This window comes from Ornithorhynchus anatinus, chromosome X2 (assembly GCF_004115215.2).
Source record: "Ornithorhynchus anatinus isolate Pmale09 chromosome X2, mOrnAna1.pri.v4, whole genome shotgun sequence".
NCBI classification, from domain to species: domain Eukaryota; kingdom Metazoa; phylum Chordata; class Mammalia; order Monotremata; family Ornithorhynchidae; genus Ornithorhynchus; species Ornithorhynchus anatinus.
Window position 1 is genome coordinate 18,411,122 of NC_041750.1, and position 20,025 is coordinate 18,431,146.

At 40.5% G+C, this 20,025-nt stretch overlaps 2 protein-coding genes across 7 annotated transcripts in view; one reads left to right on the forward strand and one right to left on the reverse strand.

The window, feature by feature from the left end:
* HACD4 (3-hydroxyacyl-CoA dehydratase 4) overlaps window positions 1-20,025 on the forward strand; it is a 47,282-nt gene that overhangs the window by 18,027 nt on the left and 9,230 nt on the right. For 2 of the 4 annotated variants that reach the window (XM_029052854.1, XM_039910444.1), the window contains exons 4-6: window positions 5,594-5,706; window positions 9,894-10,000; window positions 13,968-14,099. In XM_029052854.1, the coding sequence (XP_028908687.1) occupies window positions 5,594-5,706; window positions 9,894-10,000; window positions 13,968-14,099 (352 nt within the window). Of the gene's footprint in view, window positions 1-5,593; window positions 5,707-9,893; window positions 10,001-13,967; window positions 14,100-14,551; window positions 14,868-20,025 lie in introns of those variants that run through there. The other 2 variants (XM_029052853.2, XM_039910445.1) reach the window with 2 other exon arrangements.
* FOCAD (focadhesin) overlaps window positions 19,541-20,025 on the reverse strand; it is a 194,538-nt gene continuing 194,053 nt past the window's right edge. For all 3 annotated transcript variants that reach the window (XM_029052840.2, XM_029052841.2, XM_029052842.2), the window contains one exon: window positions 19,541-19,892. In XM_029052840.2, coding sequence (XP_028908673.1) covers window positions 19,819-19,892 — 74 coding nt within the window. In that variant the 3' untranslated portion in view covers window positions 19,541-19,818. The remainder of the gene's footprint in view (window positions 19,893-20,025) is intronic.

Sequence of the window (20,025 nt, forward strand, 5' to 3'; positions counted from 1 at the left end):
ATTCCTTCTAATGGAGGAAAATAATTACTTTTCAGCCATCATCATCATGGATAAAATAACCACTCCCAATATGCACATAATAACTGCTTATTAAAGTAGTGTGGCCTAGAGAAAAAAACATGGGACTGGGTTCAGGAGATCTGGGTTGTAGTCCTAGCTCCATTACTTGCCTCCTGCGTGACCTTGGGCAACTCATTTTTCTTATGATATTAGTTAACCGCCTTACTATGTGCCAGGCATTGTATAAAGTACTGGGGTAGATATAAGATCATCAGGTTGGAAAAGCAGCGTGGCTTACTGGAAAGAACACGGGCTTGGGAGTCAGAGGACATGGGTTCTAATCTTGGCTCCCCCACTTGTCTAGTGGGTGACTTTGGGCAAGCCGCTCATTTTCTCTGCAGCTCAGTTACCTCATCTGTAAAATGGGGATTAAGATTGTGAGCCCCACGTGGGACAACCTGATTACCTTGTAACCACCCCAGTGCTTAGAACAGTGCTTGGCACATAGTAAGTGCTTAACAAATACCAAAATTATTATTACTACTATTAAACTGGACACGGTCCCTTTCCCACAAAGGGCTCACGGTCTTAATCCCCATTTTACAGATGAGGTAACTGAGGCCCAGAGAAGTTAAGTGACCTGCCCAAAGGTCACACAGAAAACACATGAGAGAGCAGGGATTAGAACCCAGATCCTCTGACTCCCAGGCTTGAGCTTTTTACACTTAGTCATGCCGCTTCTCTTAACTTCTCTAGGCCTCAGTTTCCTCATCTATAAAATGGGGATTCGATACCCTTCTCCCACCTCTATATACCTTCCCAGCATTTAGCACAGCATTCTTCGTACAGTAAGTGCATAACAGATATTATCACCACTTCTTAGGATGTGAGCCCCATTTAGGACAGGGACTGCATTCAATTGGTTTATCTTGTATCTACCCCAGTGCTCACAACATAGCAAGTACTTAATACAGTAGCGTGACCTAGTGGAAAGAGTGACTTGGGAGTCAAAGGACCTGGGTTCTAATCCCAGGTGCACCACTTGTCTGCTGTCTGACCTTGGGTAAATCACTTAATTCCCTGGGCCTCAGTTTTCTCATCTGTAAAATTGGGATTAAATCCTATTCCCTCCTATTTAATCAATCACATTTATTGAGCACTTCCTATGGGCAGAGCACTGTACTAAGCACTTGGGAGAGTACAATATAACAAGAGTTGGTAGACATGTTCCCTGCCCACCAGTTTACAGCCTAGAGGGGATTATGACCCTCATGTGGTACATGGACTCTGTCCCTCATTATCTTACATCTACCCCAGTGTTTAGTACAGGGCTTGGCACATAGTAAGCACTTAATAAATGCCATTATTATTATTACTTAAAATAATAATCATCTTGAATATAATATTCATTTTGAAACTTAGTATTTCTATTTTTCAAACTCTACGTTGAATCATCCCAGTTGTGTTTTAAAGTTTTCAGTCTCCAGTAGTACTTTCGGTCTGTGTTAATGCTGAGGAGATCACCTTTTCACCTTTCCCCCCCATGTATCCTCCCCCAAAGTTTTCCAGGGATGATGGTGGTGAAAAGCACTTAGGAGCCTAGACCTTTGCCTTGTTTTCTTCAGACCCTATTCTTTTCCATCCTTTTCTTTCAGGGAGACTTTTGTGTCTGACCAAATTATCTTGTAACTACCTCAACGCTTAGTACAGTGCATGGCATAGAGTAATCAATCATTCAGTCCATCAGTGGTATTTACTGAGCACTTACTATGTGCAGAGCACTGTACTAAGCACTTAGGAGAGTACAATACAAAGCGCTTAACCAATGCCAATATTATCATTATTATCCATTGAGCAGACAGGCTGGCTGCCCTGGTTCCACCACCCTAAAGGGAGGGTTCCTTCCCAGCCACCCCAATACTACCTACTTCCTCTATTCTGACTGAATAGAGGACTGAAACCTGCCCAAAAGCTGTGTTAGGGAGAGGAGAGTTAGAAGCTGGGGCAGGTGGTATTGCAGAGGGGCACTGAGGTGGTGTGAGGGGGAGAGTGGAGTTGTTTTCATTTAAAGTTGCATAATGCTTCTTGGTCCGCCTATTTCTCCATTGATTAAAATGAGGAAACTGGTGCACAGAAAGGTTAGGTTAAATGCCCGAGGCTACCCATAATTAGTGTGTGATGTTAAAAAGGGCAAGGAGGTCAACAAGTTTCAACTAGCATTCTCCTAAGTAGCTAGTAATTGGGATCAGTTCTTTTTAAGAATGGATTATGTGAATTGTAACTCTTTCTTCAGGGACTGGTCTTTGCAGATACTTTCAAAGTGTTCAAAATGAGGAACTCCATTTGAAGCCTGCTACCATGTAGTTTCCTCATAGCCAAGGCCGGTCTAGTTGGAGGAAACAAGTTCCCTTATGTCATCTGACTGAGCAATTAGCATTCAGATGGGGGGGTTTCCTCTTTTCTTTTAGAAAGTCTTCCATCTAACAGCTGGTGTAAGATAGTTTATCCAAATATATACCCTAAGATGGATGAAGTTCAAGTGGGATTCAGCCAAGGACCATTGAACTTGCTAGATGAAAACAAAGCCCCAGTCAGACTGAACAGAATGTGGGCACTGATTTCTAGTGCTCTTTGCGCATGAAGGTAAAAGCAAACCATTTTGAAAACCGATCCCTGTTTGGTTTGTTCAGTGACTTGAAACTGTGCAAGAAGAATTTAAAGGAGAAACATGAGAAAGCACAGTCAAACTTGAGCTATTCTCGTTTGGAATTCCACTCAAAACAGGAAAAAAAGAAAAGTTCAAGAGCAAGATGTAGCCATTAGGAGAAATATTAACCATCAGAATGAAAGCAGAGGTTTTTGAAGAAAATCAGTTTGAATTTATACTGTTTAGCCAAACACATCAAATGGGGAAATGAGTTGATTACTCAGCGATAGAGTTAATCAAAACTATTTGGCTTTCATAAACTGGAAGTCCCACAAACTCTGAAAATTGATTTTGAAGGGGTTTCATTCATTCAATCATATTTATTGAGAGCTTCCTGTATACAGAGCACTATATTAAGCACTTGGAAAAGTACAATACAAGAATAAATGGTCACATTCCCTGCCCACAACGAGCTGGTTTTGTTCAGGCTTCAGTCTTGTGGAAGCCAGATAAAGTTTTTATTGAATCTCGCCTCAGGATTGGGAGAGCTAGAGGCAGAAACACACACACACACACACACACACACACTCTTAATATGTTTATCTTATTATTATGTATATTTTATTATATATATACACACAATAATCAGATTAATTTACTCCAATCTCAAGCACAAAACTGTCCAGCCAGCCCATATTCTGTATTGCTTTTTTCAACATTTATGCACAAAGACCTTATTTGTTCTTTTCTTCAAACCAGAACTGTTAGATTAATTATGAAGATATAAATTAGTTTTTTCCATTATTTGAGTTTCTTTCCATTGTTACAGGCTATTAATCCAAATATTTTGATGTAAAGATTATTTGCTTTGCCAGTAACCACTAAAAATCACTAGACCTACAAGAATGCCTGATCCCAAAATTTGTATTCTACTCTCCATATGTTCCAGTGGTGCCTACTTTAAACCCATTCTTACATCCTTTTATTCCTTTTCGAATGACTAGGCTGAGAGGACCACAAGCAGAAAGCCAAAGAAGCACTTAAAAAAAAAAAAGAGGAGGGCACAAGGAATTGTTTTTCTATAGATGCCTGATTTCCTGTTGACCCATCCAGATTTCCTCTAGGTCTTGGGCACCTAAACTCATTTTGGTTGGATAAAGATCATCAAACCTTCCACAAAGAGAAATAGATTCTGGCCAGACTTCGAGTGTCCCACTCTCACAGCTCCCCTTCTACAGCTGGCTCCAATCCCTGGACCCAGAAGGCCCTGGGTCCTAGCATTGCCCCTCTAGTGAATTTTTATTTTGGCTTAGGTCTACATTATCAGCAATCCCAGAGAAATTGCCTCCAGCATTGGTTCTCATCCATAACCACCATTAAAATTCTTTTTGTGGTATTTGTTAAGCACTTATTACGTGCCAAGCACTGGGGTAGATACCAGCTAATCAGGTTGGACACAGTCCATACCCCACATGGGGCTTATGGTCTTAATCCCCATTTTACAGATAAGGTAACTAAGGCACAGAGAAGTTAAGCAACTTGCCAAAGGTCACACAGTAGACGAGTGGAAGAGTTGGGATTAGACCCCTCCAGGTCCTTCTGACCCCCAGGCCCATGCTCTATCCACTAGACCATGCTGCTTCTCATGATGATTTTTTTAAGCAACGCCTGTCCTAATGAGAACTGTGAAAGAGTGAGGCATTATTTCTTTACCTTGGGAAAGGTGACATAGAGAGGAACATCTAGCCACTCAATTTCATTCTAGCCCATGATTTAGGGTCAGTTTTCCAGGTAAACAGTCTGCCATCAGAACTCTGTTTTCAGATTTGCCTCTTAAACTCGTTGTGGGCAGGGAATGTGACTGTTTATTGTAATATTGTACTCTCCCAAGTGCTTAGTACAGTGCTCTGCATACAGTAAGCGCTCAATAAATATGATTGAATGAATGATTTGAGCAGGGGAGTCACACTTTCAGCATTCACTCAAAATCACAATCATCCATATGGGCACAAGGATGCCATGTAAGGTGCTGTCCTGTGCCCCCTGGCCAGATACATTTGAGCTAGTTTGTGCAGAATTTCTAATATAAGCTCCGGCATGACTGCAGGACTGATTGACTCTATGGGGCAGAATTTACGAAACATTTAATTTGTACATTAAGGTAGCCTCTGGAATTAGAAGTGTGTCACAAATTGTTAGACTGTTGAAAATACTAGGGGAAATTCAAATTTCTTAAATGGGAATTTTGTTCCGACTCCAAATGATGCTGCCAGTGCACATTTACTATTTTAGAAGAGCTCACTGACCTTGAAATTTCACCCGCAAATTGAATATCGACTCCATCTTTTTCCTCCTCCTCCTCCTCCTTAGAAGTTAAAACTATTGGTAGAAGAGTGCAAAAATTTTCCCTTTTCCTGTATTGTTTTTGTCAATAAATCCCTCCTCCTATCCCTACCTCAGGCATCTTTTGGTGTCAAAGTGCAAATAATATCTGATCTAGCAAACTCTTTCCACGGAAGAAATAAAGAATCATATTAATATGGAAGCAACTATTAATAGAACAAAAGAAAGTGCTGAAAGCATACTTTAAAGGAAAAAAAAGTTTTAATGAGAGTCAAAATTGAAGCACAACGGCAGTGTGAAAAGTTTTGCAATGGATTTGCAAATGTAGAGAAAGTTTGAATTTACCCATAAAAAGTTTTAAAGATTGATGAAAAAAGGGCAAAAATGAATGAATGAATGAATGTATTTTTTTCTTTTTCCACTGTCTTTGCTGTGCGATTGGAGAGTGGGAGTAAAAAACACAGACACGGAAGGACTCCAATTCAAACAAGAACTTCAGAGCACCAGTTTAAGGGAAAATTAGACAATTTTAATACATTTTTTGTAAACTATCATCCATAATGGTTTATTGTAATGTGGAATTCATTCTTTTTTTTTTTACAGCTAACAGAGAGAATAATCATCCTGTTTGTGGTGATCACCAGTCAGGATGAGGTCCAAGGGAAATATGTTGTGTGTGTGTTATTTTTCTTTTGGAATCTATTGGATGTGGTTAGGTAAGATGTCTAAAAGATCTCTTAAAAAAATCAAAGAAAATGGTTATATAAATGGTTAGATACTTTTATTTTGTTCTTTTGAATGGGACAGAAAAGCATGATCCATATTTGAATTGGTTTATCTTGATATGGAATATTATTTTCAATACTTTCTATAATGCACATATCGAAGATAATGAAAACCTCCCCATTATATTACAAAAGCAAATTATTGCATTCAGTTTTCCGGTTCAGGAGGCTCAGTGTAAAACCAATTTGGAATAAATCTCACAGCTGTTTCCTAATGAAAGACATTCCTCACATATGCTCTAGTACATACTTAATAAATTAGACATGTTCTTTCTAAATTATAAACAGAATTTATAAACTAGGTTCCTACTGATTTACGAATAACTAAAATACAGGACCTCATTCCACTGGGGGGGGGGGGAAATTCTATTGTTAAATTGTTCATTTGGAGCCAGGGCATTAAATAATCTCTTCTTGTGTGTCAAGTCTATTTCAGTGGCCTGAATGAGTTTTAATCTTCTCCAAGAAGTGAGCAATTTCCTTCTTCCCCTCAATCAAACTTAGGGCCATATGGCTTAGGGTTTTAAGATGTCACAATTTAAAGACAAAAATTAAAGTAGCTAAAAGTTAATATGCCCTTTAATAGATCACCTGCATGTTCATCATAATGCTTCCATCTTAGTTGGAGCAAAATGAACCAAAATAATGTACTTGGAATTGGGGCTTAGATCAGGTAACCAAGATACTGGCTTGAAAACAGAGACCGACCCCGCATGGGACAGGCCCATTAATATAGATGGGATCGAGCTTTACGTTCAAACAATTTGAAAGGAAGTGCCAATCACATATCAGTCTCTTCAGCCACATCCTCACATGGGAGAATAAAGCCTCACTGTCAGTAGTGGCATCTGAGAACAATAATAATAATAATTATGGTATTTGTTAAGCGCTATGTGCCAGGCACTGTACTAAACGCTGGGGTAGATACAAGCAAATCGGTTGGACATAGTCCCTGTCCCATGTGGGGCTCATAGTCTCAAATCCCCATTTTACAGATGAGGTAACTGAGGCACAGGTAACTGTATGACTAGCCCAAGGTCATACAGCAGACAAGTGGTGGAGCTGGGAATTAGAACCCAGGACCTTCTGACTCCCAGGCCCATGCTCTATCCACTATGCCATGCTGCTGCTCAAGGAAGGACAGTTCTATCATTAGGATCAAGATAAAAATAAAAGGAGTCATGGATTTAGCTAATGTGTTTCTCTTATAGAACCACAACTAGGAAAGAGGTGAATCAGGAAATTGAAGAAAGTAGTTTAGAAAAGCATCAATTTCTCAATTCCTTCTAACAGGCAATGTTACGAAACCTGCTGTTCTTGAGATAACTTTGTAAGCATAAGGTGGGGCATGAGTACTAAGAGGTTCATAGTCAGCCAGATATAATTATTTATAAATGCATCCAGACTTTTTTCAACACCATTTTTTCCTGAAATTTCAGGTTCCAATCGCTGGTAAAAGCCAAATACCAAATTTGATTGATTCTTATTCTGATTAGGTCTAGTAAGCTCTGAATGTCTGTAAACCCATGCACTGAAGGTAAAATTGGAAAATGTGTCAGAAACATGCAGAGAGATGAAGAAAGATTAGGATGGCAATTTAAAAACCCTTCTAACTAGGGACAAGTTTCACCTGCAACATTACAAAATTAACTTGGCACAGGGATTTCTTCCACAGAGATCATATGGCCTTTGAAATGCTAAGTGAAACTAACAGAGTTTGGGTGGCAAAAGGGGATCAAATCCAACTCTATCCAATAGAAAAGTTAGGTTGTCACTAAGTAATCAGATTGGATTCAATTGTGGTAACTAAACAGGATGCTTTAAATCAAACTGCTAAACTAGATGTAAACCAAGCACTGGAGCTCCATGATATACCCAACACTTCTGAAGGATCTTGCAGGGGAAGCTGGAGAAGTTTTGGCCTGAGACTGTATAATAATGATGGCATTTGCTTAAACACTTACTTATGTACCAAGCACTGAACCCTGTACCAGAAGACTGCTGCTTCCCCTTGTAACTCCCATCTATAAGAAAGATTTTGGAGGGTGATCCCAGGAATGCTTAAGCCAGCGAATTTCATTTTCATACCTAGACAACTAGTAGACTCTCAAGTTTGGGAATAGTGAACACTTGGAAAAATACAACCTTCTTGGGGAACATCAATATGGTTTCTATAAGGAGAAATCCTGCCTCACTAACTTGGAAATTTGTCAGTGGGTTTATAAGCGTGCTATGAATAGAGTGGAACCAGTAGACATAATATATTTAGATTTTCATTGGCTTTTGACAAGGTTTCACAACAAAGACTTCTTAAAAAATTGAGTCATCACAGTATTGGAGGGAATGTTCTGTCAGGAATAGAAAATTTGCTAAAAGACATAAAGCAAAGGGGAGGGATTCATGGGTACTTTCTGGGATGGAAAAATGGAAATGGTGGGGTCTCATTGGTGCTGGGATAAATTTTGATTAACATCTAAACTGTAAGCTCCTTGGGGGCAGGGGACATGTCTTCCAACTCTGTTATATTGAACTCTCCCAAAAGCTTAGTACAGTGCTCTGCATACAGTAAGTTCTTGATAAATACCATCAATCGATTGATTGACTGACAAGGGAGCACACAGTAAAACGTCCAAATTTGTAAATGGCCCTAAGCTCTTCCAGGTGTAGTTTATCTCTGCCAGTGCAGACAGACATAAACTACAGAAGAGTTCATAAAGCTGAGCAAGTGTGTGTGCTGAGAAATGTCAGATAAATTTCAATGTGAGCAAATACATCCAGAGAATACATCCCAACATACCTCCAGGATGATGGGTTTGGAGTTATCTGTCGTGACTTAGAGAGAACTCAGAATCACTGTTGACCAACCTGATTATCTTTTATCTACCCCAGTGTTTAATACAATGCCTGACACATACTAAGCGCTGAACAAATACCATAAAAAAGTGCATCAGTCCAATGCAAAGCATCAACTAAAAATATCGAAAACCAAGCTAACACTGAGCATCATTAGGAGGCAGAGTTATGTCACTATATAAAACCTTGGTTCCCCTCTCACCCGGAATGGTATGTGCAGCTCTGTTCCCTGCATCTTACGAAGGACAGAATAGAGCTGGAGAAGATACAGAAAAGGAAAATGAAGTTGATTGGGGAATGGAGAAACTTCTGTATAGAAAAATGCAAGTTGAGAGGGAAGATGCTTGAAGTTGACCAAATCATTGAAGGGTGCAGACAGGGTGGTAACCGAATTTTTGTTGGCTAAATCCCCCAGGGGGAGGGAGAACCTAGTTCATTCAGTCATTCAATTGCATTTACTGAGCACCTACTATGTGCAGAGCACTGTACTAAGCACTTGGGAGAGTTCAATACACCAATAAACAGACACATTCCCTGTCCACAACGAGCTCAGGTCAAGCCAGGAAGTGGTGAATTCAAAACAAACAAAAGGAAATACTTCTACTTATACTGGGTGGTAAACATATGGGATTCATTACCACAAGAAGCTGTACAGACTCAAGAGAGACTTGAATAAACTCATGGTTAGGTCCACTAGATGATAAGTGTAGGAGATAGAGGGGGAAAACGATACAAATGTTGTAGTCCACCTCCTTAAATATCAGTGTGGATGCCAAGAGGGCAACCATCACACACAGTTTCTCCCAGCAGGAAGCAGTGTTGCTTAGTGGACAGAGCACAGGCTTGGGAGTCAGAGGACCTGGGTTCTAATCCTGGTTCTGCCACTTACCTTCTGTATGACCTTGGGCAAATCACTTAATTTCTCTGTGCCTCAATTTCCTCATCTGATTCCTAATGGGGATTAAGTCCTACTCTCTCCTACTTAGACTGTGAACTCCATCAGGGACAGGAACCATGTCCAACCTGATTATTTTGTATCTACCCTATTGCTTAGTACAGTGCTTGGCACATAGTAAGTACTTAATGACCATAAAAATGATATCAATAATCCCCTTGCCATAGGCAGAGAAAAAATACTAGATGTTTTATAGTTTGGGTACTTTTCAATTATATTGGTCGAGTTAACGAACAACTTTTTCCTTATCCTTTTACTCCCCAGAGACTAAAAAACACTTTCCTGATAGTTCTTTCTATTCTCTCTTCAGATATACGTATAGTATGTTATCGGTAATTGAAATACACTATCCTATTTTGACATGGCTCAGACATACACTGTGGATGCTAATTTACCCTCTATGTGTTCTTGCTGAAGGTAAGGCGCTTATGGCTTGTTTATGACCTGTTTTCTATAAAGTGCTTTCTAGTTTTCACAGATGAATAACTTTCCTAGATCATAAGATGATTTGGGGCCAGCATTTTTCTCACTGGTATTCTGGTATATTTTTCTTGGCTTCTCACTTTTGTTTATCTAACAGATACTCATAAAGTTAAATGACCCTGGAACTAATACAGGGCATTCAATATTCAATATTGAGAAGCAGCGTGGCTCAGTGGAAAGAGCATGGGCTTTGGAGTCAGGGCTCATGTGTTCGAATCCCAGCTCTGCCACTTGTCGGCTGTGTGACTGTGGGCAAGTCACTTCACTTCTCTGGGCCTCAGTTCCCTCATCTGTAAAATGGGGATTAAGACTGTGAGCCCCACGTGGGACAACCTGATTCCCCTATGTCTACCCCAGCGCTTAGAACAGTGCTCGGCACATAGTAAGCGCTTAACAAATACCAACATTATTATTATTATTAATATTCAGAGATTTGAGGAAATGAAAGTTAAAGATTTGAGTCTGCTCTACAATGTGATAAATCATTAAAATGTGAAGTTTTATGCTGTAACTTACATTGCTTGGTTTCGGGATGGGATGTAACTTTGAAGCCCCACCAAAATTCAAATAAATCATCAACATCTATTTGCAGAGCCCTATAAAATATTAAGATCTGGATTAATATAACCACTGCTGCTTTGTGAAGAAATAAAACCGACAGGGATACTATAACTGCTCACAGGACAGAATGATGAGCCTAGTAGAATGGGAAGAAGCAAAAGATGGGAAAAATGTAGATAATCAGGAGTCTTAGGGATCCATAAACTTTGGGAAAATAGAAGGTTAAAAGAAGAATGTATGAAGAGTATTATTAATAATAATTATGGCATTTGTTAAGCATTTACTATGTGCCAGGAACTCTACTAAGCGCTGGGGTGGATACAAGCAAATGGGGTTAGACACAGTCCATTTCCCACATGGGGCTCAGAGTCTCAATCCCCATTTTACAGATGAGGTAACTGAGGCACATAGACAAGTGCTGGAGCTGGGACTAGAACCCATGACCTTCTGACTCCCAGGCTCATGCTCTTCTATCCAGTACGCCATGCTGCTTCTCAAATATATTATTTTTATTTTATGGAGGGTGAACTCTTTTCTAGTCTAGAGAAGGAATAAGAGAAAGTAGGCTTAAATCCCATGGCCTAATGGAAAGAACACAGACCTGGAAATCAGGTGACCTGAATTCTAATCCGAGCTCCACCACTTGCCTGCTGTGTGACCTAGGTCAAGTCACTTAATCTCCCAGTGCCTTTGTTTTCTCATCTGTAAAATGGGATGAAATACCAGTTCTCCTCCCCCCAGCCCCTTTGACTTTGACTACGAGCCCCATGTGGGACTGATATGATTATCTTATTCTTAGTACATATACATAACACCTAATTGACAAATAATAATGATAATAATAATAAAGTTGGCCACAAGGAAAACCCCCTAACAAAGGTAACAGTTAACTTGGCTGAAGATAGAAGAGGGTTCCAAACTGTGTGTCTTATTGGGAAAGGAAGACCCTGACATCCCAGCCACACCTCTACACTGTAAATTTGTAGTGGGCAGGGAATGTGTCTGTTTATTGTTATATTGTACTCTCCCAAGTGCTCTGTGCACTCTGAGTACTCAATAAATATAATTGAATAAATGAACACTCCTGACTGATCTGAGGTAAATCACATTTTGTATTTTTTCCTTGGAGTTTTGGGTGCAATTTAAACCATCCAGGATTTAACCCCCCTTTTTTGCGGGGAAAGGGGGCTGTTCTGAACTCTGGATCAAGCCAGCCTGAGACCCATGAGCCTGGGAATCTCATGCTCCAGGGGAGGCAGGCAGCATCTGTCTGGTGAGGTTGGGGAAGCCTGCTGAAAAGGGATTCCCTTCTGCCTGATAATGGGGTGGGGGGATGCACTAAGAATCTACCATCCAGTCAGTTTAACTCAAGCCCTTCTCTCTTTCCATTCCTGTTATTCTATGATGCTATGCCCTTTCCTGAGACAAAGCTCTGTTCCAAGTGACTGATTCGCCTGGCAGTCCTTAGGCCCAAATTCTTCTTGGGCAGGCGCATAAAAAGTCAAGGCCGACCTGAGTTCAGTCCCCACTTGCTACTGTACAAGCTGGAGTCTATTTTTGTTTACCTAAAAGCTGTATAAATCTTTGACTATTTATGCTACCACAGAAAGGAGAAGCCAGATTCCCATAAATAACCAAATGGACTTATTACAAAATGCTAGGGGGTTATGTAGAAATCCTAACAGGACTGTTCTACTGGCATAACTAAATTTACAAGCCTCTTGCCTAATGAAAATCATCACACTTTCCAGGAGTGGCCCAATTGAGTCGTGAATGAGCCAGAGGTAATTATCAGGGTTGGTAATTAGAAAGTAGGCCAAAGCCACAAGTCAAGTTGTAGTTCCTCCTCTACTGACATCTTTAGACCTCATCTCCACTTTTTGCACCAACTAATTCAGCTTACTACTCCGCAGGCAGAACAAAATGCCAGATGCGTAGAAATGCCACACAAGGCATTTGCCCTATAAGAGCGCCAATGGCTTTTCAAATAACTGTGTGAACACAACCAGACACTGGTCATGTCTAATCATTTCAATACAAACAGCAAAGTGTACACTTCCAAATCCACAAATTCAGGAAAAGGACTAAGCTGAGGCAGCCAGGTTCTCTTTTAAGAGTCCATTCGTAATGTTAGTTGATCCTAGGTTTCCTCTGAGAATGTTTGTTTTTTTTAAAAAAAAACAACCTGGTCCCCTGCATTTTCATTCATTCATTCAATCGTATTTATTGAGCACTTATTGTGTGCAAAGCACTGTACTAAGCACTTGGAAAGTAAATTCGGCAACATTTTGGCCTTGAGGTGTGTGCATTGGTGTGCTTGAGGGCTATGCCTAAAGTAGCTAGGATTTCTGGAAATCAAAGTGGGACAGACAGATCAAAGTTCCATGGGGCATGGTCAGTGGTTCAAGTATGCAGATGGGAGGAGGAAAAAGACCAGAAATAATAACAATAATAATAATGATGATGATGGTATTTGTAAAGCACTTACTATGTGCCAGGCACTGCACTTTATTAAGCGCTGATATGCATGCAGACCTAGAGAAAGGGTGGTCGAAATACTCTTGTGGGGATACACTCACCTCCCCAAACATTTTTTAGAAATATGATCCAGGCAGCAGAGTGACATAGGAACTGGAGAGGAGAGAAACTGGAGGCAGGGAGGTCAGCGCAGAGGTTGATGCAGTAATCAAGGATCCAGATCAGAGAGGTGGTCATTTGGATGGAGAGGGAGGGGTGGGTCCTAGAAATATTGCAACAGGATTTGGCAACAGACCTTTGGCAACCCGTGGAGGTTGAAAGAGAGGAAGGAGCCAAGGATGACTTTTTTGTTCATTTGTTTTTTTTATGGTATTTGTTAAGTACTTACTATGTGCCAGATACTGTACTAAGCACTGGGGTAGATTGAAGTTAATGAGGTTGGACACAGTCCATGTCCCACACGGGTCTCACAGTCTCACTGTCCATTTTACAGATGAGGTAACTGAGGCACAGAGAGGTAAATGATTTACCCAAGGTCACACAGCATACAAGTGGAATCTGGATTAGAACCCAGGTCCTTCTGACTCCAAGGCCTGTGCTCTATTCACTAGGCCATGCTGCTTCTCAAGAGATGAGACTAGAACAAAAATTCCTAGGGGGCTTGGAAGCCCGCACGCACACCTCTCACTCACAATGGACCGCATAAGGTCTTGATGGGAGGGGTCCCACCACAGCACTTTGCCTCAGGGCCCACAATGAACTTGCTGCACCACTGCCCAAATTCCACTTTTATAACTGAGAATTAGTCATAATGAGGAGTTGGCCCACTAGCCCTAACAGAATGTCTTTTCTATGTTAACAGCATTTGCCATCTACCAATCGCTGCCTTATTTTGAATCCTTTGGCACTTACTCCATCAAATTACCATTCCCAATTGCCTTATCAATCTATTTTCCCTACGTTTTGAAAATATACCTGATGGTCCTTTTTGTTGGTAAGTTTGGGGTGTTTTTAAAATTTGAATTTGTTGGGCAGGAAGATGGTGGGGGGGGGGGGGGATTTGAGGGGAGAGGGAAGCAGAAAGACCATGGCAGGAGACCCTGTTCTTTCAACTGCATCACTTCCCTTTGAGTGCCATACAAGTGGAATTTTCCACCTGACACAAACTGGGCAAGCCATGGCCTAGATTTCTCCTCTTGCAGAAATTCAAAGCAATTTTCCATTGCAGGCTGATGTAAGCGATAGCAAGGAAATTTAGTTAAACCAACTGCCCCCCACCCACCCCCCACCCCTCCCCTATCAAGTAATCAAGTTCCTTATTATCCCCTCAGCCTGGGTTGTGAAAGAATATTACATCCCGTTTATAGGGTAGTTAGAGAAAAGCATCACCGAGAGCGCATGTATATTCAACCCCCATAGCCATTACCCTTCTCTTCTCCAAATTAGGTATGTACTTTATCTCTAGTCACCTCTACTCAGAAAGGAAAACATCCCTGAAAGACTTTTATGCCAAAGAGAAGAAAAATTGATGTAAGGAAGACAATGCTAAAGATTATGCTTTGGACAACATTCCTCCAGAAGTATTTTGTGGCATCGCTGATAATACCCATTGTTTTTTCTAATGTAAAATGAAACAAACACCCCCCAAAAGTTATCTAAACATGTTCTCAGTTACCCACCTATCATTCTTCTCATTTGTTTGCTTTCTGCCTCATCAACATTAAGGCTTTGTTGATTAAAGTTATATTTGGTATTTTATGAAGATTTTTTTCCCCCTAGAAATTAAATAAGGAATCATCAGATCACCTAAATTTGGAAGCCAAAATAGGCATTCTGCTGTTAACCTGAATTCCTAACATGCATGCACACTTATTTTCTTGTTTTTCCTGTGCTCTATTAAATACTTAAACTAAAATATAGAAGCGGGACAAAGAGGAGATATATCGATGGCGGGGGGAGAAATACGTATCCTGCTTTGTTGTAGATAAAGTGTGCTCAAAATTCTTCTGGAAACAGATATGGATTCATTCTCCCTATCCCTGCCAACCAATATGATTCTCTAGGTCCAAAACATTGCCTTCTCTATTCGTTAGATTCATTTGGGAAAAAGCACTGCTAAAATGAAATAACGAAATAGGTGAATCCATGCCCTCAGGAATCAAGAAGATGAAGAATGGCATCCAAGAATTGATAGCTAGCGAATGCCCTGAAGGGGGCACCAATGCAACAATTGTAGGTAAGGGGATTTGGTGGTCTGGGCTGTTTCCCTGGGACTCCCTTCCCTAAAATCAGCATCAAGGCTTCCTCCTACTTGCCAGACAATCTCTCCGTCACTGGAGTTTGTTATAGAAATAGTAGTTGAATTTATTGATGACCCACTTGGTGTAGTGCACTGTACTAGCCACTTGGGAAGTACAGAATAAAAAGGACTCCAGTCCTTTCATTCCCCTGCGGGAATGTTTTCTAACTAGAATACCCTGAGATTCCTCAGGCAATTCGCCACCACCATCCTATGATCTCAAGATACAGTCCTCCCCACCCCCAAAAGGAATGGGAATAATTTGGGGTTCAGCCCATCTTGTGACCAGTGGCTGGGTTTAAAGAGGCCTTTCCAAATCCTCATCCCTCTCTCAGGAGCATGGTCCCAGTATGGATGTGGGGACTCAGAACACAAGACCCACAAGGTCCTCTCAGAAAAGAGATATAAATATTTTACTAAACCTAAGAAAAGGTGGTTCTAGTATTAGAGGAAAATAAAAAGCAGTGATTGGAATTGAACCAGTTAGCAGCAATTCAAGGTCAAAAGAGCATAAAATTAAATCCAGTTAGAAACCACAAGTCTCTCCTTGGTCCTGGACTGCCCCTACAGGGACACCAACGTGAGCCCCATGTGGAACAGGGACTGCGTCCAACCCAATTACCTTGTAGCTACCCCGGTGCTTTGTACAGTGCCTTGGCACATAGTAATGGCTTAACAGATACCTTAAAAATATGGGGAAAATAGCAGAGCATAATGATATGAACATAAGTGCTGTAGGGCTGTGGTGAGTATCAAAGTGCTAAGCGGTGCATACTCCACACAGAGGGGAGGGCAGATTGGGAGAGCCTTAGCATGGGGGATAACTTCCTTGAGTGACCATCACACCTCAGCGTGGCTCAGTGGAAAGAGCACGGGCTTTGGAGTCAGGGCTCATGAGTTCGAATCCCAGCTCTGCCACTTGTCGGCTGTGTGACTGTGGGCAAGTCACTTCACTTCTCTGGGCCTCAGTTCCCTCATCTGTAAAATGGGGATTAAGACTGTGAGCCCCACGTGGGACAACCTGATTCCCCTATGTCTACCCCAGCGCTTAGAACAGTGCTCGGCACCTAGTAAGCGCTTAACAAATACCAACATTATTACCTCTTTCATTCATTCAACCATATTCATTGACCACTTACTGTGTGCAGAGCACTGTATTAAGCGCTTGGGAAAGGGCAATTCAGCAATCAAGAGAGACAATCCCTGCCTACACCAGGCTTACAGTGTAGAAGCGGGGAGACAGACACCAAAACAAGTAAACAGGCATCAATAGCATCAGTGTAAATAAATAGAAGTAGGACATACCTTTTCCTTTGTAACCACTGGAGTCTGAACAATTCTCACCTGAATGAAAAGTGGCCAGAAAAAGTGCACTACTGGATTTTCATGGACAGAGTTTACAAGACATTCACATCGGTTGAGTTGCGAATCTCAACCGTTGGCTACGTCATCTTCACCCTGAAGGACAACTGTTTGCTACTTTTAAAAAAGATTTGAAATAAAATTTTCCCAAGTGAGCATTTATTAGTCATGAATTCCTAAAATTTCCTTTGAGAATGTTGTGTTTTCCCATTGGCCCACCCCAACATAAAACCTCCTTTTCTAACGGGATGAGTATTTCTGGAATTGTTCTTAATTACATGGAAGAAGCTGTTAAGGCAATTCATGACATAGACAATGAAATACAGCACTCTGGGTCTGAGACCTTGGTTACTTAGTACCTCTGACTATGCAAAATGAGAATCCTCAAATGAGCCATCTTACAAGATAAGGGGCAGCCAATATAGTACCCATCCAAAATACAATCAATCCCGAGTGAAGGCAGGTTTCTGAACACTTGGGGCAAAATTCATGAGAAAAGTGTTGATGTAGTTAAAAATCTTTTGTGCAAGATGTTCTCTGACTTAATTGCTACTCTGATTTTATGACTTACCAATACATGCAAAATCTTCCCTCAGTCAAATAATGGTTCCCAATTACAGGAGAGTCATTGACTGATTAAGTTACTAGAAAATCGGCTGGTCTAATGTCCATTCTTTTCTTCCTCTTGGTCCTGCAATTTATACTGACTCTCCAACTGATTTTGAAGGAAACTTTGTGATCAGGTGGTATAGGTAGCAGAATTGTTGATATAGAAACTGATGATTTTTTGGCTTAAACTACCACCTTCCATGAGCCTTCATTCAGAAGTCCCTAAACAGCAATGGTTCTATGGGGTCCTCATCAATGCAATAAGTTCTCTTTTGGTGATAATAATGATGGTATTTGTTAAGCCCTTACTAATCAATCCATCGTATTTATTGAGCACTTACTACGTGCAAAGCACTGTACTAAGCACTTGGGAGAGCACAAACAACAGAATTATCAGACTTGCTCCCTGCCCACATTATCATATGCTAAGCGCTGGGGTAGATACTAGATAGTCAGAATAGACACAGCCCCTGTCCCACATAGGGGTAACCATAATACAGCATATAAAACTGAACTTTTCTCCTTCTCCTAACCTTTATTTTGCAAGTGAAGTTGGAAAGCCTCTTCATATACATGGCAACACTTCAGCTATTTATCCTAAATTGCACTGTTTTGGGACTATCTGTTCAACAGATGGGTAAGCCGAATTGTACTTTCCAAGCACTTAGTACAGTGCTCTGCACACAGTAAAAGCTCAGTAAATACGATTGAATGAATGAATAAGCATGATCAATGTCTCCGTGCAAAAGAAATACCTCAAGACCTGGGGTCTAAAGAAAAGAAAGGATCGCAGAGGGTTTCAGCAGCAGAAGATGCAGCGTGGCTTAGTGGCAAGACCACGGGTTTGGGAGTCAGAGGTCGGGTATTCTAATCCCAGCTCCACCCCTTATCAGATGTGTGACTTTGGTCAAGTCACAACTTCTCTGTGCCTCAGTTACCTCATCTGTAAAATGGAGATTAAGACTGTGAGCCCCACATGGGACAACCTGATTACCTTATATCTCCCCCAATGAATGAATGAATGAGATGAGCAACTTTAATCTTATGCCCATAATCTTACACACTATTTGTAATCTTACACACTATTTGGCTTCTGTTTTGGAAGTGCAGGAAATGAAACTGAGACTGACTAGCTATAGAAAGTGTATTGTAGGGTTTCCTTCTGGAGTAGTTTAATATCTTTGTCAAATAAGGTAAAATGGCCCAATCAATTGGTGCAAACTCTGAAGACATCCTTTGAAATACCATAATTTAACCCTACAAATATATATAGTACAAAATCCTAAAAAAAAACACCCAGAGAATTGCTATGTTTAGCCTATAACAGTGATGATATTTGTTAAGTGCTTACTATGTGCCAAACACTGTTCTAAGCCTATGTAGTAGCTAAACACTGTGCCGAAGTGAAGATATGCTATATATGGAGTGCACTTAATATATAAATACAGGTTTTGAAGTCATTTTAAGTAATGTATTTTTCGGGAAATAAACCAGGAAAGAGCAAAGTTACAGCCTGAAGCACATCATTAGGCAATACACTCTTTGAGAGCAGTTGAGTACTGGGAAGTAACAGTTACATTCAGACCACAGGGATATAAGAAAATTCAGCGAGGGTTTTGGTGGTTGTTTTTTTTTTTAGTAAAGATAAGATGCACTCCATGAGGTAGAGAGATTGAGCTGCAAACAATGACAAGCCCTGCTCACAGCAAGTTCAGTTGTTATCTTAGGGACAAATAGAGTATTAAAGGACTAAAGTTCAACCATTTGTCATCTCTGCCACTTCTACTGAAGGGTGGCAACATCTTCAAAAGTGCCATTTTTAATATAAAGGATGCTCATGGTTCCTCATTTTCAAAAATAACACTTTGCAAGTTCCAACACGTGGGTGAGTGCATATATATCTGTGTGTATATATAGTTATGCGTATATCTATATAAGCACACATATGTGTATTCTTACACACTTATGGTGAGTAAAAATAAACTGTAGACATGGAGAATTAATCATTGAAAGAGGGTTTAACAGAGAGGTTAAAAAAAGAAAAATGGGTAACCTCTTGTATTTACCACCACCTACTGTCATTCAAAAATGCTACTAGGCTGCATGATAATAAGGGGAAAAATAAACTTGTCTTTTGTCCTTAAATAAACACAATTACACGCAACTCATTTGCAAGATTATTTTACTTTGGTTATGTGCCAGAGATAAGGTAAGGCCTTTGACTACAAGAAGATCACGCAGCTTACGCAAACTATATACTAAAGATAATTCAAGTTGCTATTTCAGTCCAAAATCTGCTTCTGTATGTGCTGCCCAGGCAGCCAATCAGTTATATATCTTTGCCATTACATTTATGATAATATGAACACTTGTGGTTTGAAGAATTCCTTCTGAATTTGTGGCTTTTTCTCTGTCCGATGAGATGCTGACTGCTGAAAAGTGGCTACCAACCACATACCTTGGTCCATACTACTTTCCTCTTACATTCGGGTAGAAATCTCAGGGCCAGAAGTGTGGCTACAGAAAGGAAGAACAAAACCATATTACTAAATCTATGGAATCACGTGGAAAAACAGGTGCTAGCACAAAAGCCAGAAACAATCACTCGAGAGTATTTATTGAACACTTACTCTGCATAGAATACTGTACT